The sequence below is a fragment of the Pelodiscus sinensis genome, chromosome 19 (genome assembly GCF_049634645.1).
Source record: "Pelodiscus sinensis isolate JC-2024 chromosome 19, ASM4963464v1, whole genome shotgun sequence".
In the NCBI taxonomy this organism is placed as follows: Eukaryota; Metazoa; Chordata; order Testudines; family Trionychidae; genus Pelodiscus; species Pelodiscus sinensis.
This window is the reverse complement of record NC_134729.1, coordinates 13142593-13157845: the sequence shown is the minus strand read 5'-3', so window position 1 is coordinate 13157845 and position 15253 is coordinate 13142593. Positions and strand designations below refer to the sequence as shown.

Here is a 15253-nt window from a genome sequence, read left to right as displayed (position 1 = left end):
TCCGTCCGTCCGCACACACCCCAGCATCCATCCATCTGCACGCACTCCGGCATCCGTCTGTCCGTCCGTCCATCTGCACACACCCCGGCATCCATCCGTCTGTCTGTCCACACTCCGGCATCCATCTGCCTGTCCATCCGTCTGCACACACCCCGGCATCCATCCATCCATCCATCCGTCAATCCGTCCGTCTGCACACACCCTGGCATCCATCCATCCGTCTGCACACACTCCGGCATCCATCTGTCTATCCATCTGCACGCACCCCGGCATCCGTCAATCCGTCCGTCCGCACACATCCCAGCATCCATGCATCAATCCGTCTGTCTGCACACACCCCGGCATCCATCTGTCCGTCCATCCGTCTGCACACACCCCAGCATCCATCCGTCGGTCCATCCATCCCCACACTCCCATGCATCTTGGTCCATCTATCCTCGCATATCCCCGCCACATACACACACGCGCGCGCACACGCACACTCACACACACTCTCTGGTAAATCTAAATTCTTTCTGGACGTTTATTTGGATGTTGTGAAGATACAGTTTTATTTTCATCAAATGTTTCCCAACTCAGAACCCCCCCCCCCCCTTCCTGAGTCTCAGGTGTCCAAGGGAGCACAGCTGGTGAGAACAGGCCCAGCATGAAGGAGGCTGTTGGTCTCAGGCCCTGGCTGCACCGTGGGGGGCCCAAAGCTGAAGGGGGTAGGAGGACGGGGAGACCCCTCTCAGTCCTCTCCCCGCACAGCTGCGCGGCTGGCCCTCAGACGTCGGCTGGCGGGAAACGTCCCACAACTTCCAGATCAGTGAGCCCGGCCAAGCAGATCCTGCTGCTCCGACCCCCAGGCCCGGCAGGGCGGGATCCTGCTGCTCTCGGACCTCCAGGCCCGGTAGGACGGGATCCTGCTGCTCTCGGACCCCCAGGCCCGGCAGGACGGGATCCTGCTGCTCCGACCCCCTGTGCCGGAGGCCGGTCCATTTGTATTGTCCGTGTTACCTGCCCTGGCAGTGGCTGTTCACGGGGCCGAGCTCCGTGCGGCTCATATGGGCCTGGCGCCCTCGTCCCATCCCCTGGCGAAGTCCTCGGGCTCCGGCCCGCTTGGGGCCAGTGGGGGGCTGCAGTAGAGGGGTCCGTCAAGGGCGCTGCTGGCCGGGGGGGGCCCGTTGAGGAGCAGCGCCCGCCGCACCAGGGCCGCCATCTCCTCGTGCCTCTCGCTCTCCCAGTCGGCTGGCACCTCCTGGAGGCAGCCGGGGGTGCCAGGCTCAGGGCCCAGCTCCTGGCCACCGCTGCTGTGGGCCCGGCACTTGAGGCGCAACTTGTGGGGCAGGGCGGCCAGCTTGACGTCCGGGGTGGGCGGGTAGGGGGCGGACGGGCAGCCCCAGCCGGGCTCCTCCTCACTCTCCTCGCTGGAGTAACCCGTGAGGGGGGAGCTCGGCTCCACCACCATCTCCAGGGGCTCCGCCCTGGCCCCCCGCACCGCCCCCTCCCCAAGGAAGCCAGCAGGGGCGCTATAGTCCTCGGCCCGTGGGCAGCCATACGGCTCAGGGGGGCCCTGCAGCGCCCCCTGCTGGCTGTAGGCCTCACAGTCGCCATGGTGACCTCTGGGCATCTGTTGGGCATAACTCCCCAGGGCCTTCAACTCTTCCTCCTCCGCCCCGTCCCCCTGTTCCGGCACCTCCCAGGCTCTGGGGGGCTCTACCGCAGTGAAGCCGTTGGCGCTGAAGAGGATGACGCCCCGGGAGGCCGGGGCCTTGGGGGTGGGGGGGCGCAGGGCCACGCTGTCCCCCCGGGCCCTGCTCACGGCCTGCGCCTCCCCCGGCGTCCGCGGCAGCGGGCTGTCCCGCGAGGAGCCGTCGGACATGTCGGAGAGGGAGCCCCGTGGCGAGTACTTGGCCCCCGCGGCGTCCCGGCCGGACTGCTCCGTCTCGGACGAGTCCTCCGAATGCTGGGCCCGGGAGGCGGCGCTGGAGTAGCCGCTGCTGCCCCCGCCGCGCTCCCTGCTGGCGGCGCTGAGCTGCTGGCTCCTCTCCACGAAGGCGGCGGTGCTGATGAGGCCGAAGCGCAGCTTGAGCTGGAGCAGCTCCGTCCGGAGGCGCAGGTTCTCCTCGTTGAGCGCCAGCACCCGGCTCTCCAGCGCCATGTCGTGGAAGCGCCGCTTCTCCCGCGAGCGCTTGGCCGCCTCGTTGTTCTTCCGGCGCTTCTCCCAGTAGCTGGCGTCCTTCTTCTCGTCCGAGATGAACTCCCGCTTGCGCCGGCAGCTAGCGCTGGCCTTGCCCTTCAGCGCCCGGGCCCGCTGCCCCGCATCCTCCGGCGGGGGGCTGCCTGCCACGCACAGGGCGGGCGAGCCGAGCCCCTCCATCGCAGGGCCAGAAATGGAACCCAGGAGTCCTGACACCCAGCCCTTCGGCACCCTCAGAGAGCCCGGGCCGGCAGGGTAGGGGCCCGGATGCTAGAGATGGCTCCCTGGGAGATGGAGAACGCGTCCCAGAGCTCTGCCCAGCCCACGGATGAGCCTCGTCGACGCCTCAGTCCAAGCAGTTAACCAGCCGGCTGGCCAGGCAAACTCCTGCCGTGAGCGCTCCTCCAGCCGCAACCGACCAGCCGCAATGGGCACCCTCAGGCACCAGCAGGTAGCTTGGGCACTTGCCGACCATCTTCCTGGCGCCCGGAGATGCGGCGGTAGGACGCCGGAGGGCGGTTCGGGCTCGGCTGGCTCTGTTCCTCGCCCGCCGGGCACGCTGGGAAGGCACTGGCCTCCCGCCAGGCACTCTGGTTCCCGGGCCCGGCTCCGGGAGGCTGGCTGCAGCGACGCGGCTGGGCTGCGGGTGCTGTGGATGTGAGGCGGGCGGGGGGCCGGGGCCGTGGCAGGTCCGGGAGGAGGAGGGAACACCTAGGAGGAAGGACACGGGCGGTCACACCCCTGCTTACATAAGCCACAGGCAAGCAGGTCTGGGCAGGGCGGGAGAGGCCTCCGGGCCCAGCGGGCAGCACAAGCCACATTCCTCCCGCTACAGCGACACGTGTGCCGCGGCCCGCCGTGTGTCAGGGCTGCCCACAGCTACACACCGCACACGCACACACTGCACACTGCGTGCGTACACTGTACACCGGGCACACACACACACAGTTACACAATGCTACACAGAACTATATGTCATAGACGCACTATACACTCTGCACACACACAGTATAAACAGTGCACACACACAACTACACACATGCACATACAGTACACACTACACACTTGGTACACATACACTGCATATTGCACACATACACAAATATACACTGCACACGCACACACTAGGCAAACTGCACCAGCAGACACTGTAGCCAGCTACGCACAGCACATCACGTGTAAAAATACTACACACTTTACGTCCAAACACCATGCACATCACACACTGCAGACACAACACACTACATACCGCTACACACTGTGCACCATGCATGCACATATCATGCACATTGTGCATGCAAACATGTCACACACTGCGTAAAAACACACAATGCATGCCATACACTGCCCACAACTACACAATTCACACACACCAGGCATGTACTTATTGCATTCTACCTAGCACACATGGCTAACAACTATACAACACACGCCTCATCATACACTGCAGGCCACACACACCACACGCACACACATCACACACTGCACACAGACGTCACATACGCACAGTAGCTACCGATTACACACCATACCCCACAAAGACATTGCATGCACTGCACAACACACACTGAACACTGCACATGTCAAACTCTATACCGCACATACACATACATCACACACGGCACACTACACAATTATACATTGTACCCTACACAGATACAACACTGCCCATCACCCACACTGTACCATACACTGCACAACTACACCAGCACAACACACACATACTATAGCCTTAGCCTACACACTGCACACAACACGCACACCAGTTTCACCCTCCACCCCACACAGACACAGCAAAATACACAGCCCACAAGGCACACACACATTATGCAACAATACAAACGTGCATATGCCCCCATCACACACAGCCCAACACACTCACTGTTCAACGCCCCCCCCGCACAATACACACCACCCAGCCTCACACTACACACCACCCAGCAGATACTGCACACCCACTACGCACCATGCAGCCCCCCTCACTGCACACACCACCACACACTACACACAGTGCACACCCACAACTACACACCATGCACATACAGAACACATTACTCACTGGACCCACACTACACACCATGGGGGGACACACACAACACCCCACCTTGCCTGCGCCCCTGCTTGGACCCTGTGGGTGCCTGTCTGTGCGGCACCTATGGGTAGACGGCCTGGGCAGTTGGAGAGCGAGCCGGCTTCCCCCTTGCTTTGCTCCCGCGGTCGGGCATGTTCCCGGAAGGAGGCCAGTGGGGCTGACGCGGCGAGGTGGGTTGCATAAGGCAGGATGCCCAGTGGATCATAAGAGCCTGTTGTGCAATTGACCCAGTCCCGGGGAGGAATTTTTCCAGCCGGGGCGTGTGTGTGTGTGTGTGTGGAGCAGCACGCTCGGCCCCTGCGCCCCCACCCCCGTAAGCTGGCCCGGCAGATGTGAGTACCAGGAATATAGGTCAGTAAACATTGAATATTTATCAGCCCCGGCAGTCAAAACAGGCCGGCTGCCGGCGTATGGCACAACACTGCCGCCTCGGCGCCAGTAACCCACTAGCCTAGAAAGAGGTGCTGCTAGTGGGAATGCCGAGGCAGGACGGGGCGCCGGGGCGGGAAGGAAGGGGGAAGGTTGGAAGCAGCCAAGAGCCCCGGGGGACTTAGATCCACGCTGCCTGGGGAGATTATCTGAGCAGGAGCTGAGATCTGGGTCAGGAGGGGAGAAGAAAGCGGCGGGTGGGGAGGCTGGAAGCTGAGGGTGGCCGATAGAAGAGGGCAGGCGTCCTGAGAGATCTGGGGCATGCCCTGAGGTCACCAAAGGGGTTTAGGCACCGTTGGGACCAATGCAAGATAGGTGTCTCAGGCCTTTTAGACCAGGGCCAGATTTTTAAGAGCTTATGTGAGGTCCAGTTTGCAAAAGCATCTGCCCTTCATGGAGCAGCCGAGCTCCACCATCTAGCCTGCGTCCCTTACATCGCTCTGTGCCTCAGTTTCCCTATCTGTAAACTGGGGGATAATCCTGCTTCCTTTACCTGTTATTTATTAGGTGTATTACGGTAGCAACTAGGGACCCCAGGAATGGACCAGGCCCCAGTTGCTCCAGATGTGGCACAGTGCCAGAGAGCGCCCCTGCCACGCCGAGTTTACAATCTACACAGACACAAGGTAGGGAAGGAAACTGAGTCACACAGAGAGGCAGGGACACCAGCAGGTCAGTAACAGAGTTGCGGGGAGAACCCAGATGTCCGGTTCCCCAGCCACGAGCCCCCCACAGCCGCTGCCCCGGCTCTCAGATTTCCGCTTTCACTCGGGCTGCGGCCATAATGAGAGTGGCCTGCCCCACATCCTGCCCCCTGGCTCAGCTGCACCCCAGGGCTGTCTGGTCACAGCGTGCACCAGACCCAGGGTGGCTGGGCACACAGCATAGGCCTCCCAGGGGTTACAGGAGCAAACCAGGCCAGTGGTCCCTCTAACCTGGTCTCCTGCCCCAGATCAGACCCTGGGCCCATCTGGCGGGGGCTGGTGTCAGGACTCCTGGGTTCTATGCCCAGCTCTGAGAGTGGGGGCAGGGCTAGTGAGTCAGCACTGACTGTGAGAAAAGATGCCCTGCCCCCCCCAGCCCCCACCCTGCTCTCTGCAGTCCAGCGCCCCCTGCTAAACCCTGCCCCTCCCCCAGCACAGCGCCCCCTGCTGAGCCCCGCCCCCTCCCCAGCACAGCGCCCCCTGCTGATCCCCCAGCACAGCGCCCCCTGCTGAGCCCTGCCCCTCCCCAGCACAGCGCCCCCTGCTGATCCCCCAGCACAGCACCCCCTGCTGAGCCCTGCCCCCTCCCCCAGCACAGAGCCCCCTGCTGAGCCCTGCCCCCTCCCCCCAGCACAGCGCCCCGCCCCCTCCCCAGCACAGAGACCCTGCTGAGCCCTGCCCCCTCCCCAGCACAGCGCCCCCTGCTGAGCCCCGCCCCCTCCCCCAGCACAGAGCCCCCTGCTGAGCCCTGCCCCCTCCCCCCAGCACAGCGCCCCGCCCCCTCCCCAGCACAGAGCCCCCTGCTGAGCCCTGCCCCTCCCCCAGCACAGCGTCCCCTGCTGAGCCCTGCCCCCTCCCCCCAGCACAGCGCCCCCTGCTGAGCCCTGCCCCCTTCCCCCAGCACAGCGCCCCCTGCTGAGCCCTGACCTGATCCCCCAGCACAGCGCCCCCACTGCGCTCTGCCCCTCCCCCAGCACAGCGCCCCCTGCTGCGCTCTGCCCCTCCCTGCAGCCCAGCATTCTCTACTGCGTCACTCCCACCATCCCGTCACCTCCTCTGTTTTCTTCGCTTTCTAGGTCAAGGCCCTCAGAGAATTTTCAGCAAAATAAGCCGCCTCCCCTCCCAGGGAGGACCCGCCCCGGCCCCGTGTCCTCTTGGCATGCGGAGCCGCGGTGGGCCGGGCTGGGCCGGGCATGGTCTCCGGGGAGAGCGAGTCGGGGTGTCGCCTGGATGCGCTGGCAACCGGGGTGCCACTGACCTACTTCCCAGCGGGGTGTCATTGCCCCAGGTCACGGGGTTAGCTGGAGGCAGCGGCCAGCACCCTCTGGGAAAGGTCGGCTCCCCGGACGTCCGTCTGGGCTACTCTAGGCAGTCTGTCTGTCCGTCCCCACACACACCCATCTAGCAGGCCAGCTAGTCCTAGCACAACAGGGTCCTGGGAGCTACCGTAATACACCTAATACATAATGTGCAGTGCCCAGCACATGGAGTCCTGGTCCGTGGCCTGGACGCCTAGGCACTCCCGTATTACACCTAATAAACAGCAGTAATACCTTTCCCAGAATGTCAACAAAAGTTGAGGGTCTCTTATGTCACGTGACTCCAGGAGCTGGTGCTTTAGCAAAACACATAGCTCAGGGAAGGGCGAGCTGGGGACAGGCCCATCTCCCTATCCCTGGCATCCCCTCCCCAGGCCCACCCATGCCCCCAGATACCTCTCGGTCCACCCCCTACCACCCCCCTGTGTTCTGCTCTGGCTCGGGAGCAGCTTTGCCCTACTAACCCAATAAACCAGAGCCAAGGAAGCGACTCAGCATCCGCCTGGGCTAAGCGGGCCTTTCCGGGGAGGGTTACATCACCCCAGCGGAGCAGGAATAGGGCGGATCCCGCTTGCCAAGGCCCCGGCCCAGGGATGAGAAGGAAAGGCAGCCTGGGTCTGACTCTGGGAGGACTCCCGGGGTCAGCGGGGGCGAGCCACAGGAGAAGCAGACCTCAGACGAGGGGAGGGGCGTGTGGTCACAGCACCTGCCCTCCCAGGATCAAACCCAACCTCTCCAGAGCTCGCAGCCCAGGCACGACAGCGGGCGCCACACCGCAACGCCTGCGACCGGAGCCTGGCCACTGCGCGGGCTGGCAGGGGCCAAGCAGATCCGGGAATCGGGGCTGGCGGCGGGAACGAGCCCCCTCCAGTCCCGAATCATGGGTTCTCAGCAGGTATCATGCAAATACATGGACACAGGAGCCCTGATTCCCAAAGCCACCTCTGCTGTAACCACTCGACTCCACTTCCCTCCCCAGGCTGGGAACAGAACCCAGGCTCCTAGTCCCCTCTCCCCACCACCCACTAGACACCATTCCCACCCCAGACCTGGGGAAAGAACCGAGGCGCCATGGCTCCTAGAATGCCCTGCCCCCGCTCTAACTACTAGACTCCGCTCCCCACCCCGAGCTGGGAAGACAACCCAGATTCCCGGCTGCACCAGGCCCTCTAGACTCAGTGAAACCCTGGGCATCCCAGCTTGGCCAGGGGCCAGGACCCTTCCCCACAGTCCATGCCCCCTCCCCCCAGAACCTAAGACCTCCCCAGCTCTGGGCCCCGGGGGAGTCCCTCGAGGAGCCAAGACCGTGGCCGGCCCCGGGATTCTCTGCTGCCTGCCCCCTCCCCGGCTCCCAGCGCCGCGTGATGTAACCTTATATAACGCCGCGCTCGCCTGCCAAGCAGGAATGTTCTGTCCCTGGCGGGGCTGGAGAGGAGCCATCGCCCGTGGCACCATCCCCCTTGTCGGCAAGGCCTCTGGGCCAGCCCTGGCTTCTCACCCCCCCACCCTCGCCAGGACCTGTACCCAGCCAAGCAACAGGCCGGCACAGCCTGCATCTGCCTGCGACGAGGCCCAGGGGCCCAGCTAGCTCACCCAGGGTGCCCTCCCACCTTACCCCATCAGGCCCCCCTCCTCCCAGGGGTGGGGAGAGAACCCAGGAGTCCTGGCCCCCAGGCCTCCACGCTCACCCCTGCCCTCCCCGAGCGAGGTCACCTTCCCAGCCATAAAACGCTTTGATCCCAGCCACAGCCTCCGCTCCAAGGTCTCCGTGCCCGCCCTGGGCTGTTATCAGCCCCGCGGGACAGAGCAGAGCAGGAGTCACACGTCCTGGCCGGGACCCCGCTGCCCCGTCCCGAGCTACCCTTGCCCATGCGGGTGGTGGCAGAGCGGTCATCCCACGGGCTGCCCCATGCTCACCAGAGACAACACAAAGGGGAGGCCTTCAGTGATAACTATGGGAGCCAGGACTCCCGGGTTCTGTTCTCAGCTCGGGTAAGGGAGTGAGGTCTAGCAGTTAGAGAGGGGGTGGCCTGGACTGCCCACAGGCCTCAGGAAGAGACTATCGAATGTATCTGCCCAGATGCCATGATGATGGGCACATTTTGCACCACAGGAAGATCAGACTCACAGTCCCGGCCTTTGAGCCGAGCTGATCCTGTGGCAGGGAGTTCCACTGGTGAATTTTCCCCAACCAGCTCTTCCCAACCGCGTCTCCCCACAGCAGCATTCGGCGCATGGAGATGACACCCGAGATAATGCTGGGATCCCTGCCCAGCTTGGGGGACCTATGGCTATTAATCAGGGCCCCCCATGGAGGGTGTAGGACCATGACCTCCCTTCCATAAACAGCCTGGTCCCAGCTGTCATACACTAGCCAGGACAGGGGCCCCTCGACCAGAGGCTGCCCGGGAGGGCTCACAGCCCAGACAGGTGGGGAGAGCCGAGTGGTGGCGGGGGAGTCGCTCCCCTTGGTTTGACTCTGTGAGGGAAGAGGAGGAAGGAGCCGGACCGGTGCATCCAACCTTGTCCCTATGCCCCCAACACAACAGAGGCCCCGCAGCCCTGCCCCTCACTGACCCCTCTGCCCCACCTAGCTGGGATCTGAGCTGGCAGTGAAAGCCAGCATGCAAATGTGAGAGTAAGAGGGGTGTGGATGGAGGAGGGTGTTGGGAGATGCATGCGTGTAGATGGTGTGTGTGTGTGCATGTTGGGAGATGTATGTGTATAGATGGTGTGTGCGTGTGTGCTGGGAGATGTGTGTGTAGATGGGGTGTGTGTGTGTTGGGAGATGTGTGTGTAGATGGGGTGTGTGTGTGCATTGGGAGATATGTGTGTATTGATGGTGTGTGCGTGTGTGCTGGGAGATGTGTATATGTAGATGGGGTGTGTGTGTGTGTTGGGAGATGTGTGTGTGTAGATGGTGTGTTTGTGTGTGTTGGAAGATGTGTATGTGTAGTTGGGGTGTGTGCATGTAGATGGGGGGTGTGGGCTTGGGAACATCTGTGTGTCGAGATGGCGAGTGGGTGTGCACATTCCTTGTGTGTAGGGAAAGGTGAGTTGTGCATATGTAGAAAGTGTGTGTGTGTGTATGTGTGCGCGTAGCACACGGTATTTACAAATGTCACGCCACACTTTGCAGACAGCACTCCCATGCTTTGAAATGTCGGGATCCCAACTTTGCTGGTGCAGACACAGCCCCGCTCCAAACCCACCCTGCACCCCGAATCTGCTCCAGGGCCCAACCCACCCTCCGCTGATGGCTCGCAAACCTTCTGCCTCCCCCTCACACGCACACGTACCCCGCCCACCTCGGCTCCTTTTGGCTTGGCTCTGCCTGCTACACACAACACACACGCCCTGCAAAAGTAGGTCAGGATTGAGGGGAGTGACTGGCAATGTAACGGGTGTGTGTGTGTGTGTGTGTGCGTGCGTGCGCATGTGTGTGTGTGTGTGTCATGGCTTTGATTCAGCAGCACCAATTCCCTGATGCTGAAGAGTTTCAAGGAGTGTTATGGAAAGTATGCCCCATGGAACAAACACACACCACAACATAGCCCAATGTGTGCATACAATATAGCCAGACACAATACACAATAGGTATACACACGACAGAACCCCAGTGAATCAGACCTACAAGCACACATGTAACACAAAATCAATATATACAATGCACACACACTGCTTTACATACATGCATGTGACAAACAAAAGGAATACACACAGCCATAACAGTTACATAACCACACAAGGCAAACAACATATACACAGAGCATATGTATACACTATATAAACACACATACCATACAACACATACACAATGTACCCCAAAATATACACAACACATCATACAAATACACACCAAACACCCCTTAAACCATATACACACATTATACATACACACACACACTACATAGACAACATGCTTATGTACACAACAGAGTTGATACACAAGATACAGACAACATGCAACCCACAAAGCAGAATACATACATCATACCTCACCCCAAACTTACACAACATATCATACAAACACAACATGCTTAGACTTACAACACATTACACACGCAATACACACCAAACAACACATCACACTGCACCCACAAGACACATACATAACACAAGGCACATGCCCTAAACATACAAAACACACCATAGAAACCCAAGATACTTAGACACACAACACACTAAACACACATATGAACCCCTCACAAGACACAGTATATACACACCGTACACAGAAGACACGCTACACCCCTCCAAACACAGAACACACACAAACACAACACGCTTAGACACACAACACAGTACACACAGCAGGCAACACACACAGGACATACCCACTGCACACTGTACATACACTGTACCCGCCCAACATACAAAACAGTTGACACAATCACAACACGCTTAGATACACACACACAACAGCCTCGAACACACAAGCCCGTCCATACACAACACGCAACACACCCCCCGCACCGAGCAGACGCACACACGAAACACGCACACGCGGACACGCACCACACGCGCAGCCACACAACCCCCCACACCCAGCCCCCCTCCCGCGGCAGCTCGGTACCTCTCGGGCCGGCCGGGCCGGGCGCTGCGCGGAATGTGTGTTACTGGGTCACCCGGTTGCATAACAGCCGCTTAGCGCCTCGCTCACGTTCCGCTTCGCAACACACAACGGGGGGGCTGGGCCGGCAGCCAGCGGGGGGGGCGGGAGGGGGAGCGGGGATCTTTAATCCGCCCCGAAGGAGAAACCACCCGCCGCCACCGGAGCCCAGCCCAGAGGCCGGGCAGCGGGGATGGGCGCGCCCCGCCCCATTCCCCCCCTCGGCGGCCGGGCTGGCTGCTCGGGTGTGTGTGTGTGTCTGTCCGCTCCCCCTCTCCTGGCAGGGATGGGAGGGGCGGGGGTGTCTGGCTCCCCCCACAGAAGAGAGGAGCTGGGGTGGAATTTAGGGGCTCCCCCCAGCAGGTATGGGAGGGACCGGGGTGTCTGGCTCCCCGCACACAAGAGGGGGGCTGGGTTGGGGATTGGGGACTCCCCTGGCAGGGAGGGGAGGGGAGGGGAGGGGTGTCTGGCTCCCCCCAAACAAGAGAGGGGGCATCTGTCTGGATCCAGACCCCCTCCTCCTGATCGTTCTTCTTCCTCCTTTTGCTCATCACTCCCACCCCCCCAGGCACAAATGGGGAGCAACTGTTGCTGTGGGACCAGCGGGGTGTGTGTGTGTGTGTGTGTGTGTGTGTGTGTGTGTGTGTGTGTGTGATGGGGTGGTGCCGGAACAGAAAAGGGACCCGTTAGCATCCAAGGCCAGGAGGGGGGGCTCTGTGCCCATGGAACCAGCCCCCCCCCCACTCCAGTCTGGGCCTTAAACTGACCTCGATGCATCTCCTCCCCCAGAGGCCTGTTTAGAAAGGAGGGGGCAGGGATGGGGGACTCCCGGCCGTGCGGCGGGGGGAGGGGGAGCTCACCAGGAACCTGCCAGAGCAGGACGGGGGACCAAGAGGCGACAGGAGCCACAGACAAGGACAAGACAGCGCAGGCCACGGCCAAGGTGGCCTGAGCCAGGCTGGGCTCTGTCTTGCGCTAACTCGTGGCCTCTCGGCAGCCATGGTCCAGCCGCCCAATAAATCGCTGCTAATCATGGACGTGGAGATAGAGGCAAAGGAAGCCAAACTGCTCAGAGATACCCGGGCGCTGGATTTGAGGCTAGCAGCTTGTCAGGGGGTTAGACAGTTTGTGGCTCGGCACTTAGAAAGTTTTAACTTTTGCCCCTTTGGTCTCTCCTGTTATGAAATCATTATTGTCTGACTCCCCCACCCCGTCATCCGACCCCCCCCCACAATTTCCCCCAACTGTGAGCACTTACATCAATACAAATAAAAGTAAAAACGGTTACGGCACCGTGAGCACTGACAGGCACAGAAAGAAAAAGTCTGAAAAACAAACGTCGGTTTTATCCATTGGCATGATATAAGCCTGCTTAGAAAGATGGCAGCAAAGCTATTGGAGAGAAAGCAAAGCAAGCCCTGTCATTTCCGTAGGTCCTACAGGAAGTGCAGCTTCCCAGGTGTGGTATGGGGCGGCTGGGCCAGGCAGGACATGCAGAGGGCCAGGTGGAGCTGGAGCAAGATTTACACATGGGCACTCAAACCGCTGGTCAGGAGGGAGGCAGGCGGGGATGATGTCCAGGAGCCGAAAGTGGGTGCCCTTGGTGGACGGCAGAGGGGAACACAGAGGCCAGCTCCCCTGAAGCTGTGACGTGGGCTATCCCAGCCCTTTTTGGCCTCACCCAGCCGGTCGTCTCTCTGCTCCGGTCTCCGACGTCAGTCTCCAGCCCCTCCGCATCTTCTCCCAGAGCCAATGGGGTAGAAAATGAAGGGGGAGGGGGATCAGTCAGACACAAGTTCAGATTCCACAACACATACTGGAGAAACGCATCCGAAATCCAGGCTATACAGTGAAGATATTTTCATCCTCTGGACAGACAAGATGAACACCCTCACAGATTTCCACCACAACTCAACCACCCCCACCACCGTCCATCACTCTCCCAGACACTCAGCATGGCAGCAGGTCAGAAGCATCCTCATTCTACTGATGGGGAAACTGAGGCACGGGAACGGGAGGCAACTCACTCCAGGTCACCCAGAGCCGCGCACTCTGCCTGGACATCACCATCCACTACAGACAAGAAACCCACGGCTCACCACGCCTGACCTTCCTAGAGCCAGTAACCACCCTGGACACACCTAGAAATCCGCTACCTCCTGCCAGGCCCCCCCAGACCACAGGGCATGCGGCGAGGAGAAAGTCCAGGACAGGCCCTTCAACGCCTGTCCAATGGCCTTCTCCAAACGAGGTGACAGTAAATTGTCTCATGGGACCAGCCAGCCAAAAACCCCGTGAGAACCTGCTTTACTATGGAAATATAGCCCCTCTGACCCCTTGCCTTAGTGGCCGCCGACCCCACGCTGGTACCCAAACCGGGTGTCACTCAGCAGCTACACCCAGACTTGCTAGGGACCATGACTCGAATAAAAGCTTTCCTGAACCCCTTCTTCTGGCCTTCAAACAACCTTCCCCCCTTGCCAAATTTCCCATCAGAAGCCAGCCCCCCACAGACCAGGAACCACCCACACAAAGCCACGTTGGACCTTGCCAAAACAACCAATGCAAAACCTTCCTGGGAGGCGGGAATCTGTGTCAGTTCGCAATGCCACCAGTGGCAGTGTTCCCTGTAAGTCGAGCACTTGGACAGATGCCCAGGAGAGATGCAGATGCCGCCCCACTGATTAGCAGCGTGCCCACAATCAGTAGCGTGTATTTATATGGGTGGTGCACACCTGTGCATGCCTCAGTGCACAAAACAAAATTTATTCTGTACATGGATGGAAAAATTGAGCGGGAACAGGGCCTGCAGGCCAGGCTGTGCGACAGCTATTCTGCTAAGGAGGGCCCGCATGACAATGCAGGTCACGGGCGTATTTAGGGGGCACTGGGATGGCTCAGCAGCCTTCCAGGATGGGGCTCTCTGTGCCTGCCCCCAACACACACACAACCCCCCCCATGACAACACAAACACCCCAAATGGCTGCCTCTCCCTCCCAGAAGAGAGGGCCTTCCCACAGCAAGCACCTAGGCAACTCCCCCTACTGGTGTTTACATAGGACCTACCGGAAGTGCTGCTCCTCAGGGGCAGATTCAGCTCTGACAGGCTTGAGGTGGGGTAGTCTGGACCAAAGGGCTGGCCAGACCAGACAGCCACGGGGTCAAGAGGGCAAGAGGCAGGATTTCAGCCCAGTTGTGTGTCTGGGGCATTACAACTCTGCCTGGCCTCTCACGACCCTGCCCTTTTATACAGGGACAACGTAAGGATCTCGCTGTCCCAGAGCTCACACAGCGAAGCTGTGAGCGAGTCAGCAATAGAACCCAGGAGTCCTGGCTCCCAGCCCCCTGCTCTAACCACTAGATCTCACTCCCCTCCCAGAGCTAGCAACAGAAGTCAGGGATCTGTCCAGTTCCTGTTGCAGTAACAAGCCAACTGAGCCTCCTGGCCAAGTGCCAGCCTGAAAGACTAAATCCAGCCTCCTCAACTCTCAATGCAACTTTCCAGAGGGCCCCTGCCACTTCTGGCCTCAAACAACAGCCACAACTCACACCTGAGGTGGCTGCTGCACAACAGGGCCAAGGCTGTCCTGGAAAAGTCAGCGCCTTTCCCAAAAGCATCCTGGGAAGTGTAGTTTTAAGGTCCCAGGGCATTCTGGGAGATGTAAGTCCCACAGCACCCTGGGAAGTGTAGTTTTCTGGCCTCAGTGCATTCTGGGAAATGTAGTTTTCTGGCCTCTGTGCATTCTGGGAAATGGAGTTTTGGGAGGGCCAGCACATCCTGGCTGTTACACTTTGCACAGGGGAGTAGTCAGGGGGTGTCAGCTCAGCCCTCATCCCCCAGCCAAGGAGCTGACATTCTGGACAGCCGGACGGCTTGGGGTGCGAGAGGGCCAGTTGGGTTTTGTTCATCTCCCC

General features: G+C 60.3%; 1 protein-coding gene across 4 annotated transcripts; it reads right to left on the bottom strand.

Annotated features, from left to right (window-relative positions):
- Positions 1-496: 496 nt before the first annotated feature.
- LOC142818962 (uncharacterized) lies at positions 497-14943 on the bottom strand. 4 transcript variants are annotated; one of them, XR_012896656.1, is made up of 3 exons: positions 11303-11552; positions 921-2893; positions 497-881 (listed from the first exon to the last, which is right to left on the bottom strand). XR_012896656.1 is itself a non-coding variant. In XM_075902379.1 (2 exons), exon 2 carries the CDS (start codon positions 2360-2362, stop codon positions 1043-1045), a length of 1320 nt encoding a protein of 439 aa, XP_075758494.1. In that variant the 5' UTR covers positions 2363-2893; positions 14405-14943; the 3' UTR covers positions 498-1042. The 4 variants fall into 4 exon arrangements, 3 of the variants coding, with proteins under 3 accessions (XP_075758494.1, XP_075758492.1, XP_075758493.1); XM_075902379.1 differs by lacking the exon at positions 11303-11552 and adding an exon at positions 14405-14943 and having other exon boundaries at positions 498-2893; XM_075902377.1 differs by having other exon boundaries at positions 498-2893.
- Positions 14944-15253: the final 310 nt, after the last annotated feature.

Coding starts and splice junctions, on each gene's coding strand:
- LOC142818962 (XM_075902379.1), bottom strand. CDS start 2,362: ATGGAGGGGCTCGGCTCGCCCGCCCTGTGCGTGGCAGGCAGCCCCCCG.